The sequence below is a fragment of the Podarcis tiliguerta genome (genome assembly GCF_965153285.1).
Source record: "Podarcis tiliguerta genome assembly, chromosome: 10".
Taxonomy (NCBI): domain Eukaryota; kingdom Metazoa; phylum Chordata; class Lepidosauria; order Squamata; family Lacertidae; genus Podarcis; species Podarcis tiliguerta.
In genome coordinates, this window is record NC_139543.1 from 26574560 (window position 1) to 26592307 (window position 17748).

Genomic DNA, 17748 nt, shown 5'->3' on the forward strand with positions numbered 1-17748 from the left:
TGGGAAAACCATAGCTTTAACTATACGGACCTTTGTTGGCAAGGTGATGTCTAGGCATCATCACCTAGCCTGTATAGTACTGATAGCCAAAAAGTTTGCATTAGTCAAGTGATTGTTAGCATGTACCTTGGGCATGGATGGCAGAATATCTTTTTAATTGGGGTGACATGGTTGCCACTTAGCTGCCAAGGAAGAGGTGGTGCTGTGTGGTTGCTAAGAAACTGCTGCTCCCTGGAAGTCCCTGGTTCAAATCTTTCCTCTGACACAAAATCGCTAGCTGCCTTAGGCAAGGCACAGTCTCTCAGCCTCATTCCCTGGGGAAATAATCCCGAAAGTGCTATACAAAAGCCGAGCGTTAAACCAGCTGAGGGTTCACTGGGACTCAACCCCTGGAATCTGCAGTAAATGGTGGAACTCGGTTCTATAATATGTGAATTAACGAAAGGGCAGAAAATGGCTTGCTTTCATCACTGAATAGTAACTAAGTGCAATCCTATTCCAAAATGGCAGGTTTTAAAGGCAGGGATTTTAGACTAGAAGTCGTTATTTCTGGCAATGTTTGACCTGCCACCCTGCTCCCATCAGATGGATAATTGGTGCAATTTTTCTAGCTTCTATAGGGAATGATTTTCTGTCTGGTGAAGTATTCTATTTAGTCGGGGCTTTTGTTGTCAGGGCACACAGGGGGAAATGTAAATTGAAACTTTAAGACACGCTTCAAATAATATATTGACATTTCTACAGAAAATGAAGCAAGCATTTTATAAATGTGTTTTATGATTGTAGTTCTCTTAGAGAAATGGTTTTTGAGGGGTTGTTTTCTGTTTATGTAGTGTTTCCCCCCCATTTTTTACTTGGGAAAAAGTCATAAAAGAAACGCGCAGGCTGGGTTTTACTCATCTCGTCTCCTCCTGTGAGGAATTTTGATTTCTTTCGTTTGGAGGAATTAGACATTGATGAAACATGCTGGCAAACCAATGGAGCATGTCTGGAAAAAATAATCCAGCCTGGGAAAATGTTCCTTAATATGACCTCAATATTTTGTAAGGCCCATGCTGGTATTTCTGAAAAGCAAAGGTTAAGGTTTTTTATTTATGGTGAGAAAAATGTTTCCTTAGTTAAAGGTTGTATAAATATGCCCTCCTGTGGCCAAATGATGGATTGCAAGTACTGAAAAATGCTCAGATGTTGCAGTTAAGGTCAGACGGAACAATAGGATTTACATGCTCTAAGTACTAAGAATGGGAAGAAATGGCGCTGCCTAAAAACAGGAGTTAAAATTTACCTGCAAACACATGCATCACCTTGCCCTATTTCTTATAATCTTCGGCAGGATCAAAATATGGCTTCACAGTACAAAAAGGCAGACTTGCTTACATGGGCCTTGTCTGTACTACTAGCTGTGTAATCATGAGTATGTAGAAAGGAACAGGATTTCCCAGTTTTTCTCTCTTTGGCTCAGTGTTAGCGGTTTGTACTGAACTATGGGCAGCGCCTCATCAAGTTATGTAAGGTCAAAGCATTCCTGGAACTCCGTTGTCGCAGCACAACAAGTTCTATGGCGTACGTGTTTGTTGTGTGACGACGACGCTGCCAGTTTTGCAGAAAGTTGAGTGGGCTAAATGAGGACAAGACCTATCCTTTCAGCACCACAATCCTTTGGAAAAACCCTCCTTCCCCTCCTGTGCTGATGTGCTGTGCAAGGAAGGGAACAGATGCTTAGCAGAGTGCCCATGGCAACCAGTCCTTGGGTTTCCTAGGTGATTCGCTGGCTGATAGCCAAAGGGAAGAACAGTGACAAAAGTTAAACGCAAGGCAGAAGAAACACATTTGCACTCAGGTGAAACAGGGCTGCAAGCAACCACCCAAAAGTTGAAATGTTCAGGTCAACGTCCTGGCAGGATAGTTTTATTGATTCCCAATATTTATATCCCAGCTTTTCACAGTTCTGTCTACTACAGGTTGGTGACAAAGTTGCTGGGGGCACAGTCTCTTTAAGTGACCCTCCATTTTTTACATTTTTACATTTATATTCTGCCCATCTGGCTGGGTTGCATTTAGACATGGGGCATACTGCATTAGTTTCCTTGTTATCCTGCTAGTATTGCCCCATTTTCTAATAGGTACGTGGGTGGCACTGTGGTCTAAACCACTGAGCCTCTTGGGCTTGCTGATCAGAAGGTCAGTAGTTCAAATCCCAGTGACAGGGTGAGCTCCCGCTGCTTGGTCCCAGCTCCTGCCAAACTAGCAGTATGCCAGTGCAAGTAGAGTAAATGGGTAAAGCTGTGGCAGGAAGGTACCGTATTTTTCGCTCTATAAGCCGCACCAGACCACAAGACGCACCTAGTTTTTGGAGGAGGAAAACAAGAAAAAAAATATTCTGAATCTCAGAAGCCAGAACAGCAAGAGGGATTGCTGCGCAGTGAAAGCAGCAATCTCCCTTTTGCTGTTCTGGCTTCTGGGATAGCTGCGCAGCCTGCATTTGCTCCATAACACGCACACACATTTCCCCTTACTTTTTAGAAGGGAAAAAGTGAGTCTTATAGAGCAAAAAGTACGGTAAATGGTGTTTCTGTGTGCTCTGGTTTCCATCACAGTGTTCTGTTGCACCAGAAGTGGTTTAGTCATGCTGGGCACATGACCCGGAAAGCTGTCTGTGAACGAACACTGGCTGCCTCAGCCTGAAAGTGAGATGAGTGCCGCAACCCCATAGTCGCCTTTGACTGGACTTAACCGTTATGGGGTCCTTTACCTTTACCTTTTAAAAAACTAAAGGGACCCCTGACAGTTAAGTCAAGTCGCGAACGATGCTGGGGTTGCGGCACTCATCTCACTTTACAGACTGAGGGAGCCAGCATTTGTCCACTTCTGCAGACAGTTTCTGGTCATGTGGCCAGCATGACTAAGCCGCTTTTGGTGAAGCCAGAGCAGCACATGGAAACGCCGTTTACCTTCCCGCCGGAGTGGTACCTATTTATCTACTTGCACTGTGTGCTTTCAAACTGCTAGGTTGGCAGGAACTAGGACCGAACAATGGAGGCTCACCCCATCTCGGGGCCTCGAACCGCTGACCTTCCGATCAGCAAGTCCAAGCGGCACAGTGGTTTAACTACAGCGCCACCCACGTCCCTCACCTTTACCTTTACCTTACCCATTTTATAATGTTCCTTTCACATTGTGCAGTACCTGTTGTGTCAGGGGCCTGCGGAGCTTTGACTGGTATACCGGCACGTCAAGCTACTTGAAGATACTTTTGAAGGAACACACACTTCGGCTCTCGGGATTCACTTCTGCAGGGTGCTGTTTCCCAATCACCTTGCCTTGCTAAGCAGCACCCCACAGGATTGAAACTCTGCTGGTTGTGATCATCTGCCCACATCATCTCCTCCTTCTCCTGCCTGACTATATGTTTAATTAGTTAAGAAACAACAACCAACCCCTAAATAAACATTATTTCTGCCCCTAGTTTATTTCAGGGCCGGATCTGAGTTAGGTGCTCCCTGGGTTAGATGGGTGTGACTCTGCAAGGCCTATTATCTATAAAAATGATTGCATTTATTTAGAAGGTCAGTGTTTTAAGTGGATGCTGGGTGCTTGTTGGGTTTCAAGACATTGCTCCCGTACAGTGTCAGAAAAGGTTCTTAGTTGGCTGCACAGGGCCGGCTCTGCTGCTGGGCACGGTGAGACAGCTGCTTCAGACTGAAGATTCTGGGAGGCAGGCAGAGGCAGGAAGGTAGTAGAGGACAGAGCTGTGTGTGCCTTGCAACCCCTTGCTAACCTTAGGTGCAGTAAGGTTGCTGTCCCGCCACCAGTGCTGAACTAAGATTCAGCTGCCAGTTTAGTCTGTTTCGGTTAATGGGGTTGCAGGCTGTGGTCTTGTTCTTCACCTCAGGCAACAAAATACATTGGGTTGGCCCTGTGGCTGTGTTAGCATACAACTGGAAGTATAGGATGTACATACACACATGATGAAAGCATGAATCCTGCAATGCACCTTTAGAGGACATGTTGGTTCAGCATTCTCCTATATGATCAGCAGCAAATTTTATCGCCAGTTGTTATTACCAGTTCAGTTCAGTAGAGGGCAAAAGAGACTGTCGTCATTTCATACTGGAACTTGCACGGAGGCATGAAAATTAACAAGTCCTTGGAGGTTTATACACAACTGGAAACAATGCTAAATTGGGTTATGGCTGCTTCACACCATTTTTCTATACACAGTCATTTTAATTTCCTCTAATACGTCACTGCAGTGCCAATGAAAATACTGGGAATCAGTTTCTGACACTGGGAAATGTGGCCCAGTCACAGGAATGTTTTTTTCATCAGTCTCTTGGAAATCATGCTTTATCCACTGGAAAACGATTAACAAAAGTGCTCTTTTGATTTTCCATGAACTCAGCAGAATTCACAATCAGTCCTTATGTCCCTTTTTTGCTTAATTTTTGGGGAAGTCGCCATTCCCCAGGGTTCAGCTGCTCTGCTCTACAGACTCTCTAGAATCTAATGTTACATTTTCAGGGTGGAGAGGGGGCACATTTTGCCTCCCGCAATGTCTACCCCCTGCCAAAGCAGGCACCATGTAACACACAGCATGGTATTCATATGTTTATTAGATACGTAGTTTTTATACCCTCCAGGACAGATCGCAATATCAAACATGTAATAGAAATAAGACACATACACAAAGGGACAGTAAAAGCAACCTAACACCCAAAGCTGCAAAAATCAGCAGCGGTAAAGAATCAGCACCAACCGCTCCAGAGTCAGCATCAACTTCTGTGTACGTACCATACATTTTAAAACATTGCAGGGGGTTGGACTAGATGACCCTTGGGAACTGTAGATTGTGAAGGGTGCCGGGAACTGTAGCTCTGTGGGGGGCAAACCTCAGTTACCAGGATTCTTGGGGAAATAATAACGTGCATTAAAGGCATGTGTTATCATGTGCCTGTTTTTTTTTTTGTTTTTTTTTGTAGACAACTCTGTGCACTTCTGGTTTCCTCCTCACAAAGCTTTTCTTCAGAAATGGCTCTTCCTTAGAAAGCAGCCAGTTGGGAGCAAAGCAGAACAGCGCATTTTGTGTAATAGTGGGGCGGAAGTTCAAATAGTGATCCTGAGATATCCTTATATTTTGGGGGGACAGTTGCCTATTCCTGCATTGCAGGGAGTTGGACGAGAATCCAGGGGTTTCCTGACCTTGGGTCTCCAGCTGCTGTTGGACTACAACTCCCATCATCCCTCGCTAGCGGGGACCCGCGGTCAGGGGTGATGGGAATTGTAGTCCAAAAAGCAACAACTGGCGACCCAAGGTTGGGAAACCCTGACTCTGATCCTCAGGTTCCCTTCCAAGTCAACAGTTCTGTGAAAGGTCCTATTGGACTACAGTGGTACCTCGGGTTAAGTACTTAATTCGTTCCGGAGGTCCGTACTTAACCTGAAACTGTTCTTAACCTGAAGCACCACTTTAGCTAATGGGGCCTCCTGCTGCCACTGCGCTGCCAGAGCACGATTTCTGTTCTCATGCTGAAGCAAAGTTCTTAACCTGAAGCACTATTTCTAGGTTAGCAGAGTGTGTAACCTGAAGCATATGTAACCCGAGGTACCACTGTATAGAGAATTTAATGGATTATGGAAGATCCTAAGGGATCTAAAGGGATGGAAATGAAGAACAGAGGTAAAGGAGAATTAAACAACAAAAAAAGGGTGGCGTTAGGCGGTGGAAGTCTTTTAAGATATTTTAATTAAGATTTGTATTTTATAATGTGTAATTTTGGAATTACTGTTTATGGAAAACAGCATTTTCTTTCTTTTTTATTTTCCTTTGTTGTTGTTTTTTGTTTTTTCGTTTCTTCTTACTCTTTAGCTTCTTTCACAGTTTATGTGTGGCAAATATGTAAACAACTGCGTTTTTGCAGATATGTCTGGAAATTTGATTGTATTATTCAATAAAGTTATATTTTAATTTTTATTTTTTTTAAGGTCCTATTGGGAAGAGAGCGAGAGCAACCCCTTTCGAGCGGGTTGCTGGCTGCTGCTTCGGGCTCGACGAACCCCGTGGCTGAGGTAACTTGAGGGGAACCACGCGCCCCTGAAGGAAAAAGCGGTACGTGGGGGGAAGCCCCGTCACCCCAGCCCCGTCTCTATGGCAACCGGAGGAAACTCCCCGCTCGCTTTCCCGCGGCCTCTTTCGCTCAGTCCGGGCGGGCTGCCAAGAGGGCGGCGCCTTCAGCCCAGCCCGCTGCTCTTGCTCAGGCCGCCCCGCCTTTCTCCTTTCCCCGCGGCTCTCGGAGAGGGGAAGGCGGGCTCTCTGTTCGCGGGAGCCCCGGGGCTGCTTTCCTCCTCCTCCTCCTGGAGATTATTCCATATTATCTGCAGGAAAGGAGGAATGCAACAGCAGCAGCAGCAGCGACGGACTTCTGGGGAGATGAATGCGGAGAAGGAGGGTGTGTTGCTGGAGCTGGAGGAAGATGACGAGGAAGAAGAGGGGGAGGAAGAAGAAGATGGGGAGATAGGTGAGTAAGGTGTGCGTGTGTGTGTGTCTACACGTGTACATTCCGTGCATTTAAAGCGTCCCCCTCCAGGAAAAAGAATGTTGGGAACTGTAGTTTTACCCCACGCCGAGCTACAATTCCCAGCAAGCTACAGATCCCAGCCAGGGGAAAGGCGTGCTTGAAATATGCTTGAAATGAGACGGTGGAGAAAGCGCTTTCGAGCTAAGGCGACCGAGCTTGCTTTGCAACAGGGAGAGTTGAATCTTAAAAGTCTCTCCCCAAAGTGAGAGAGAGGAAAGGGTGGGTTCCAGTTCCATTGGCTGCCCTTTGATTCACCCTTTTTTGTTTTTAACGCGGCGTGTCAACAGCTTGGACAGTGGCGCAGGCATCACAAAGTTAACGCGGAAAGTTTGGCTTCGCTGTTCTTTCCAGCTCCTTTGCAGGCCGTTCCGCGGAGTTATTTGGCTTGCACCATTCAGCTGGGTCTGACACTGTCCTGTGCCTGGGGGGGAAAGTCTTCTTTCTAATCCTGAATTGAAAGACCTCGCCGTTATTCTCTCCCCAATGCTAGTCTCGCTCCCCTCCCTGCTTCCAAAATGCTGATCTGAGATTTGAACGGAACATCCGCAAAGAAAACTGACGGCGATGGGCGTTTTGATGGGCTAGGGAAAGAATGCAGTGTTGTTCCGCAATCTTTGGTTGTTGCTTTTTTATTTTTGTATGGGAGTTGAAAGTTCAGTGATCATTTGTCACTTTTCCAGATAAATGTGAGTCAGAAAAGACGGAAGAATAAGCTGGGAGGATAAAAGAGACCTAAAGGCAAGGTTGTGTGTGTTTGTTTTTTGCAACAGATGATCTGGAAATACTCACTAGCGCCACCTTTCTCCCCGTGCGATAGGCAATTCTTTAAAATACTGCTAGGATATATAAATTGAGGGTAACAATCCAGCAAAAGTCTCAACCAACGCTGTAGTTCTCCTAACCCCACCTCCCTGGGAGTAAGCCCTACTGAATCCAACGGGACTTACTTCTGAGTAGATGGGCTGCAGACCTGACTATGGCTCCATTTAAAGCACACCTCCCACCCCCTAGAATCAAGGAAACTGTAGTTTACACCTCACGGAGCTATAATTCCCAGCACCCTTAGCTACAATTTCCAGGATTTTTGGAGGAAAACCTTCTCTAAATGTATGGTGTACATACAGGCTGCAAGTCCCGTTGAAATAAAAAAGATTTAGGTTAGTCACCAACCCTCTGCTGCTGTTTTAAATAACTATATCAGCAAATAAAACTATAAAATGTGTACTTTATTAAATCTAAGCTGTCCTGTTCTGGAAAAGGACATGGAAGTAAGTTTAGCAAAGAAGTAGCATACAGGAACTGACAGTAGGAGAAAGATACAGTTTGCTGTAGTGATGGAGCCAGCATTCCACTGTAGGTCCAGTGGGGAACATAATCTCTTGGGTTGCTGTGTTAAAAGCCACCCCCTGTGTCTCACTTGGACCTCACTGCTGGCATCAGCATCAAGAAGTAGCGGTTCTGCTTTCCCAGTTTTGCCATGCCTTAATTTGACTGCCAAAGCATGAGAGAAAAGCCATGATGAGTAAGAAAAAAATGTATTCTCTGTCTGTAAGGGGGAAAGTAGTTAACTGTCTCTCACAGATAAAACGCAAGAGGGCTGTTTGCTTATTTATTAAGTTACATTTTTTAAATCAACTGTCTTTTCAAACAACCTGGGAGTTGGATTGCAGCCTAAGTCATGCTTAAGAGTGAACCCATTGAAACCAAAGGGACTAACTTAGGCCCCACTGATTTCAAAGGGACTGGTTTAAGGATTACCAAGTGTGAAGTCCATTCCAATGGGCTTGTTCTAAGCATGACTTACGGTAGGCTGCAGTCCAAACCCTTATATGCTAAGCTAATGCCATTTGGCATTGGGTCTGATCTGGGCCCGGTCACTGTGCCTACCCTCCCCACAACCCGCATTCCCTTCCCACTTTCCTTTGCTGTCAACCATGAGTGGCAAGACTGCTGGAGGTAGGATTGCTCTGCCCATGTGGATTCAACCCTTGCTGCTGCAGGTGACATATGATTAATGAAGAGCAAATGAACAGAACAATGAAAAAACAGTCTACCAAAGCTGCATAAAAACTATGACTCACCAAAGAGACAAAACAGTACCAGTTGAAGGTCGCATCGATCAACCATAACCAATTATACTCCATGTTAAAATGCCATTTGGTGCCATCAAAAGTGATACAAAGAGGGACTCATCCAGGTGCCACAAAAGAGAAACTAGCAGAGTACCACTCCGAAACAATCTCTGAGGCACATTCACCATACCCTCATAAATAGGCAGAGGCCGCATTCAGATGTACGGCTAAATCCTTGTTTAACATTACATAAATGAGCCTAGCCTCTTCCTGTGCTTGGAAGCTATTCCTTCTCCTCTTTGTGGCTTCCCACATGCCTAAGAAGAGGAATTTGGAAGCTTTTGCTTTCCCTTAACTGTGGTTTATAACTTTCCAGCCTTAGTTACAAATGTTTCTTTCCCATAAAATTGTCACAAAAATTGCTTTTTGTAATTTAGTACACAAAAAAATGTTACTCCAATCTTCTCCTTCTACTTTGTAAAACGAACCTGGCATTTAACTCTTCTAAATTATAGTGCAGGTCTGTCTACGTAATTGACACGAGTCTTCCTTGCAATCATGAAACTGTTTACTTCTGCCTAAGTTGTCAACGGAAATAAAACGAAGCAGAGACAACAAACAACTGATGTGTATGATATTTGCCAGTGATGCATGGAATTAGAAGAGACTGGTATTAGGCGTTGTTCAGATTTATCAAAGGGATAGTGTGTGAATTATTTATCTTTGTTTCAAATTCTAACAAGGCGAAAGTCAATAGACATGTGATTGCATCTATTGCCATTTGTATTATTCTTAGGTCAAGTACTGTTATTTGTTGAAAGGTAGCAAAGTTACATAGGCAACTATCATTGGTGTTCAGGAAGTTTGTAGTTTATCTGTGTCAAATATAAATGTAAGTCTTGGTAAATGTCAACACAATTTTTTTTTAAGTGAGATTGAATGTGTAAGCAATCAACCTGGTTTTTAAAAGACTTCAGGTACTTGGAAGTTCACATGAGTAAGTTCTTTTTCCATACCCTCTAAAATAAATTTATTGCTTTTGTATGTTTATTACATTTCTGCTCATTCTGATCATTGACCCTAATCAAACTGAAGTTGATTAATAGGGTGGGAGATACCATAGGTTTTAGTGTGTGTTCAGTTCAGACTCTATAGAGCATGGGTAGGCAAACTAAGGCCTGGGAGCTGAGTCCGGCGCGATCGCCTTCTCAATTTGGCCCGCGGACGGTTCGGGAATTAGCGTGTTTTTACATGAGTAGAATGTGTCCTTTTATTTAAAATGCATCTCTGGGTTATTTGTGGGGCCTGACTGGTGTTTTTACATGAGTAGAATGTGTCCTTTTATTTAAAATGCATCTCTGGGTTATTTGTGGGGCATAGGAATTAGTTCATTTTTAATTTTTTATTAAGTATAGTCTGGCCCCCCACAAGGTCTGAGGGACAGTGGACCGGCCCTCTGCTGAAAAAGTTTGCTGACCCCTGCTGTAGAGAGATCAGGGAAATGTAAAAATGAAACAGAGCTACAGTATGTTTCAGGAACTAAGTTGGCATGGCACCACTTCCTTCTTTGTGGGTTGAGTCAGTCTTCTGGTTTTATAATCGAATCAAGCTGTCTTCTTAAAAACTGTCTATAGAGAGAAAGTGAACTCATGGACATTTTGTTACTTGTTTATTTCTAAAATGTCTATGCTGCCCTTCTGCATTGCTGCATTGCTTTCTCAATTGCTGTTGTTGTTGAATCTATAACCTCAACCTACACTGGAGGTTGTACTCCAGGATGTAATCTAGAAAGAAAGTGTCCCATTAAAATCAGTGTCTTTGAATGTGTGGTTTGCAACCAGGCAAATTGATACTTTCTTTCCCTCAACTTGTCTTGGGCTGGTTGGACACAAAGGAATGGTGGGAGGAACCAGCTGTGGAACCACCAAGGCAAGAAAGCTCAGAGCCCAGGGAGTGGTGGTGGGACAGTGATGAGAGGTCAGAGGGAGAAGACTGGAAAGAGGATGTGTCAGAAGCAGAAGCAGGGCTTAGTGAGCAGGGAGAGTCTGTGGCAGAGAGGTCAAGAATTGGAAGCTGAAGTTAGTGAGGTCAAATTGAAATTAGAGGCAGAGATAAGTCAGGCTGGTGAAAAGTCATGGTTGTTTCCTCCTGCTGCTGTGACAAGCTCCCTCCCAGAACCAGGAGAGGCATGAAAAGGTCAATGAGAGTTTGGCTGTACACAGACACACAGTCTCCAATTGCTTGGGGAAAGCCCTGAGAGGAGGAGACATAGACAGCTATGGGAAGGTGGGGACCTTTAGTCTTGGCAACTGATTTCCTGGAAGAAGACCCACTGGGAATATTAGGCCTGACACTCAGAAAAGTATGTGGAGATTGTGTTTTTGCTCATCAAGTGTTAACTCCAACTTTGGACCGTGTGATTACTGACCACCACACCCTGTGACATAACTGTAGCTGTTGTTGCTCAAGAAAAGTTTAGTGCCTTGTCATGGAAGGTTAATGCACATACCAGAAAGAAGAAAAACTAGGCAAGTTTTGTCTCCCTCCAAAAAGAACGGCAACAGAAAACTTCTGGCTGTCTGGCTGTCTGTGTGTGTGTGTGTGTGTATGTGTGTGTACAGTTGCCACCTGGTGGCTAAATCATATAATGACACAATCCACCTGTACTGCAGTAACAATGGAATACCATGCAAAGTGAGTAGGGCCTAGATTAAGCTAGATCTCTAGCTTTCATCTCCTGCCAACCTAGCAGTTCGAAAGCACGTCAGAGTGCAAGTAGATAAATAGGTACCGCTCTAGCGGGAAGGTAAACAGCATTTCCGTGCGCTGCTCTGGTTCGCCAGAAGCAGCTTAGTCATGCTGGCCACATGACTGGCTGTACGCCGGCTCCCTTGGCCAATAAAGCGAGATGAGCGCCGCAACCCCAGAGTCATCTGCGCCTGAACCTAATAGTCAGGGGTCCCTTTACCTTTTACTAGCTTTATTGTGGTTTACTGTAAGGGGAACCCCCTCACTACTGCTCTTGGCACAAGGCTGCCTGGCATTAAAAACTCAGAGCCACAAAACTGCATGACAGGTACTTCATTAGATGGAACCTTGCCCCATTCTCCACGCCTCCTATTCCCTAATATAGCCATTGAGCCGTGTCTCTATGATGCTATTGTGCAATGCTGATCAGTAGTCCTGCTTGGCAAAAGCACAGGGACTGCTGAAATGAGTGGAACGGTAGACTTATTCCTTTATTCACAAGGAAGAATGCCAAATAATTGTGGCTCAAGTGGAAAGGAAAATGGAAAAGTTATGGAACAACAGCAAAAAATCAGTAATGAATTCTGTTGTGATGTCTATCATTCTGAAATTTGTGTAAAAATGTATATAAGACTTACCCCTTACCATCTTAGGGCCCAAGCAGATGAGCTGATGGAGATCAGTGGTCTTGATGCTTTCTTCAAAGCTTCAAAGCAGCCATTGGTTGGGGATGCGATTGAATCAGGGCTGTGGTGCTAGTTAATTGAAGTTGCTGTTAGTTCTGCAGGGCAGGAGTGGGAGATAGAGATACCTCTAATAGTGAATGTTATGAGCACTTGAGCAGGACTAAAGCAAGTACAAGTGGCCTTCTCTCTTCCTGCCCCAAGGCTCAAAATTTATCTTGCTGATCATATTTTTAAAATTCTTACTATAATTTAACAAGTACCTGGTTGTACAGTATTTTTTTCATCGTTCCAGTGAAATAGATAGTTCCTAGATCGTTCCAGTGAAATAAAAATCTTCACTTGTTGACCTGAATTGAGGTTCTGGTTGAATGAGGAATGCCACATTTTTAACAAGTGGGAAAAGATTTATCTCTGAACACTTATTTTAATTTCCCAAGCTTCTAGGCCCCAGAATTCTGGGTTACTTGGCAAAATGCATTCTAGCTTCTCTGGGATAGAAATCTAATAATTTGCCACCCTCCTAAATTATTTATTCAGCGACTGTACAGGTGCAATAAAAAAAGATCCATTATCCGTAACATAAATTTATTTTACAAGCAATTGCTAACTTCTTTAGTATACTCCTAGGAGTTTTTGTGTGTGAAATATGACACCCATAACATTAAGATGCAGCAGAGCATCTTCTTCAGTTACCTAGGATAGTTTTCCTGGTTTTGCTCTATCTCTTAGATATTTTTATGTACATGGCCTTCTTCAAGAAAACACCCATTTAGAATTCCTTTCTCCGTGACTTTTCTGAAACTACTCAGTGTGTTGTTTTACATGCTAAAACTAAACCAGTCCAAACTGTATTCCCTTCCAGTTATTTGTTTTCTTCATGTTCATACTAAAGAAAGTTATTTCTTCTACTATCTAACTGTCAAGGAGGTGGATACGCAACTAGTCAGCTAGAGAGTGAAGATAAGATATTTCTAGAATTGTTGCCTTCCTTACAAGCAGAAAGTGGGACATCAAACTTTCCACACACAAAAAGGCAAAAAGTGCCACATTTTGAAGAACTGCACATCCTATAGGATTGCACTTCCTACCTTTCTTCCAAGGAGTTCAGGGTAACGTACATGGTTCTTATCCTTTCCAACCTGTGAGGCAAGTTAGGACGAGACAGAAATAGCCAACATATGCCCTCCAGATATTGTCAGATTAAACTCCCCAACCATTGGTTATCCTGCCTGGAGCTTGATAACATCTGGAGGAACAATACTAGCTACCTTTGGACTGAGACATAGTGACTGGCCCAAGTTCTCCCAGCAAGCAGCAGTCTCAGGACCAATTCATGTCTGGAACTGCTTTTCTACATGGTTTGGTCCATTCTAATACTTGAATCCAAGAAGTAGTGCTGTGCCAAAACCTATGCCATCCCCAGCATGCTTTAGAATTGCTTTAGTATATAGGTGAGTGCAAAATCGAGCTTACTATATCATTGCAAGGTGGCCATGGGTGTTGCGTATGTCTCCCACCATCCCATTAAATATTTCTCCAGCACTCCGCAACTTCCCTGCCTCTCCAAACTCCCTGGTATTAAAAAAAGCCTCATGGTAGTCTTTATCTAGTGATGGGCTTTAAAGTGCAGGAAACTTAGTAGGCTGTCAGGGTATATTCCAGACAGGAAGCCAAGGATTTGGGAAGGCTGCAGATTGAAGACCATCAAAGAGATGATTTATAGAATGAGAGAGAGGATACTCACAACCTGTGAATCTGTGTCGAAAGTAAAGTAAATGTGGATGACAAATCCACCAAGTTTTCCCTCCCCTTTGATAATTTTCAAATGTAATTTCTTTTCTCAGTAATTGTTGGAGAATAGTCACACAAAATATTGGAAGAAATATTTGGCACACTACTATTGGGCTGTACCCCAACAACACCTGGAAGGCCACAGGTTAGCCTTTTCTGGTCTACACCTAAACTCCCTATTCTTACTAGTGTTCAGATAATTGAGGTCCAGGCTATATTTGAGTTGATGTAATCTAAATCAAGAGAGACGTTATCTAGGGCTAGCCAGCTTCTGTGGCCAATTCTCCATTCTTCATCTGCATTTGCTCTCTGCCTTAATTCTTTTGTTTAATCAAATCCAACATGTCTCCAGAAGCAGCACAGGGATATTTTGAAGATAAATACATTAAAGGCTCTGGTTACTATAGCAATTGTGGGGGGCAAGAAGAAACAAATTGTACTAATGATCCAAATTGTCTTTATTACCCATCTCCCTCCATAAGATCAGACCTTCCTTATATGCCCCACTGGCAAAATCTAATATGTATTTTGGCAAGCAGCCTTGTCTGCTTTAGTTCTCAAGCAACTTATCTCATACTAATTAAGATTCTGAATAGAAGATTCATCTTTTTCCTCTAGCCTATAGTTTTATGATAATATATTTATATCCTGCACATAGGCCTGCATGATAGCTTACAGTAATGCTAAATACTAATAAAATAATTAATAATACAATAAAATAAAATATTAGTGTCACAATAAAACAGGGAAGCAGTATAGAGAAAGCAAAATGGGAAAGAAAAACAGAACCATAACTAATATTAAACTTCCTGTTCTCACCCAAGGCATAGTGGAACAGGAAAGTTTTAATTTGTTTTCCAAAGACAGCTAAAGAGTCCTGCAGCCTTTTTGATAAAAGAAACTCTTGCTGCCGCTGCGCCACCGGCACACAATTTCTGTTGTCATCCTGGGGCAAAGTTCTCAACTCAAGGTAACTCTTCCAGGTTAGCGGAGTTTGTAACCTAAAGCGTTTGTAACCTGAGGCATTTGTAACTCGAGGTACCACTGTATTGTAAATTACACTTCTGATTGGCTTATTGGACAGAAATTATTAATTATGCATTGGACAGGAAAAGTGGCCTGATTGGCGGGGAGGACTCTCTGCCTCTCAAATATGATTGGTTGGTGGACAGACAGGCTGGGACATAAATAGGCCTAATCTACTATTGAGAGAGACTGCTGACCAGATATGAAGAAGACAGAGGGTGAGACTGGCTGAGAAGAAGCAGCTGGAGGCTGAAGGTGAAGCAGAAGCAGATGGGAAAGAGACTATCCAGGCTGGAGGAAGCTGAAAATAATAGTCTGCCTTAAAAGAGCAAAATCATTAACCTTAAGCTGAAGATGGGCAGTGAAGACAGTAAGAAGAATTCAGCAAGGAGCTGACCCCAACCATCTGGCTCAAAGGTGGTCCACAGTAGCTAGTGGCAAGACTGACTGGGGAAGAGGGGCTAAGGGTAATGACTATTATGTTAAAAAGTGTTAGGAACTAAAGTGTATCAGCCAGGTTCATGGAAACATCTGTAACCCAGTCAGCTTTTAGATACAGCAGCTTTATTACAGCATATATAAGTAACCCTTAAAAAAGCAGCAACAAATTGGAAGCATGGCATTCACCTTATCATATCAGAACTTCTATTACGCCGTACTTCTATCAGAAAGGGTTAATAGAAAAGTAAGCTATATGCAGCTCAAGAAAGATACCTTAAATGCAGTTTCTTGCCTTTAGGAAATATATTGCCCCCTCCCAAAGACATAACTGAGGAAACATAGTCTTATCTGTGCTAAGTTTAGTACTTGGACATGATGAGTTAATACTGCATCTGGCCTTTAAAGTATGTTGGCATCTTTTTCTGTTTTATTTCCATGCTGAGATATTTTCCATCTGTGTTTTATGGACACGTGCAGGACTCAAGTTCCCCGAAACTGCCAGTTTTATCTCAGTAAGGTCACTGTTTTTCTTCATTTCTGTGTGTATGTTTAGTAACCAGCTACGTATTAATTAAGGAACATTTCAGTCAACCCTTGTCTTCAGCAGCGAACGCAAAATGAATGTCTGTTGAAGAGTAATTGCAGATGGGCAAGAGGGCGATTCAATTGCAGTTCAAGCAAAACATATTAAGCTACAGCATATGCACAGGAGAAGGGTTAATATGCAACTTCCTCTGCCACACTATTAAAGTACTGGGCTCATGCTAGAATACTAATTGAAGTGACTTGCTGGCACAAAAAGCAAAGGCAAGAGCCAAAAAAGCAAACAAAAGGAAATCCTTCTGTACTACACTTGTTCCTTTTTTATTATTCAGTGCAGCTCTGATTTATATTGAACATTATCTGGGCCATTTCACACCCACAAATGCCGCTAATATTCTGCATGTGATATGAAAGGCCATAGGAAGGAGTGCTTGTGTGAATCAGCAAGAGCACAGAATAACTTCTGGCAGAACCATTTCCGTCTGGTTTTGATCATAAAAATAGCTATGCACTGCTCCTTGTGATCTAGCTCTTAATACCCAGCGTTTATAATTCAGCTTTTAAGTGTAACAATTGCCTTGCATGGTCAGACTAAAGGTCCATTCATTCAGTCTCCTGTAGTATGAGATGCCCATAGCAAGCCTCCATGCCATAAAGGTTGGTAGCCTTCCTTTGTTGTTTGTTCTCAGCATCTTATGCTACTTCAATTATTGTAATTGACACCTATTCCTCCATAAGGGACGTAGGTGGCACTGTGGTCTAAACCACTGAGCCTCTTGGGCTTGCCGATCAGAAGGTCAGCAATTTGAATCCTCGTGATGGAGTGAGCTCCCATTGCTCTGTCCCAGCTCCTGCCAACCTAGCAGTTTGAAAGCGTGTCAGTGCAAGTAGATAAATAGGTACCGCTGCGGCGGGAAGGTACAGTAAACGGCGTTTCCGTGCACTCTGGTTTCTGTCACAGTGTTCTGTTGTGCCAAAAGTAGTTTAGTCATGCTGGCCGCATGACCCAGAAATCTGTCTGTGGACAAACGCCGGCTCCCTCAGCCTGAAAGCTAGATGAGCACCACAACCCCATAGTCACTTTTGACTGGACTTAACCTTCCAGGGGTTCTTTACCTAGTCACCCATGAATTTGTCTTAATCCTTTTAAAGCCACCTGACTCCCATTTCAGATGTTGCAGTAACACAGTAATCCTTATTTCCAGTGTGGCTAAAATCGCCACCTTCAGGTTATAATTTTGAAGGGGCCATCTGGATGTCATTCCACAGCACTCCCACAGAAGGGCATCTTCATGCAGTGCTGGCTTTAGGATTTGTGGGGTCCAACATCCACAGTAAGGAGTACTTAGGGGTGCTGTAAGGAAACCTGAGTTACTTCTTAGCATAGCAAATGCTCATCAGGTTTCTATAGCACTCTAGCGAAACACTTTCAACAGAGTGATAACATATACCAAGGAAGGGCAAGAGAAGGAGATCCGTACACATAGCCTTTCCCTTGACATACAATAACTGTGAGATAATTTTTAGAAACCTTAATTCTAGCATCATTATGTTTGGTCATGACAACTGATGGTATGGGATCGTTTAGCCAACCTGCCTTGCGAACAGAGATTTTGCAAGAAAAAACACTGGAAAGGAATAAGATGAAATGAAGTTTCCACTGCCATAGAATCAAAGGTTGTATGTAGAGTTGGAAGGGACCCTGGTGATCATCTAGTCCAACCCCCTGCAATGCAAGAATATTTGTTGTCTCATATGGGGATCAAACCTGCAACCTTGGTGTTATTGGAGTCACACTTTAACCAACTGAGCTATGCACATCATGAGCATGTTTAAAACACAGAAAGTGGAAGCTCAGCTGTTTGT

At 43.4% G+C, this 17748-nt stretch overlaps 1 protein-coding gene across 1 annotated transcript in view; it reads left to right on the top strand.

The window, feature by feature from the left end:
- The first annotated feature begins 6265 nt into the window (after positions 1-6265).
- Positions 6266-17748, top strand: part of ANO6 (anoctamin 6) — a 68960-nt gene continuing 57477 nt past the window's right edge. The window contains exon 1 of the mRNA XM_083399527.1: positions 6266-6515. Coding sequence (XP_083255653.1) covers positions 6389-6515 — 127 coding nt within the window. The 5' untranslated portion in view covers positions 6266-6388. The remainder of the gene's footprint in view (positions 6516-17748) is intronic.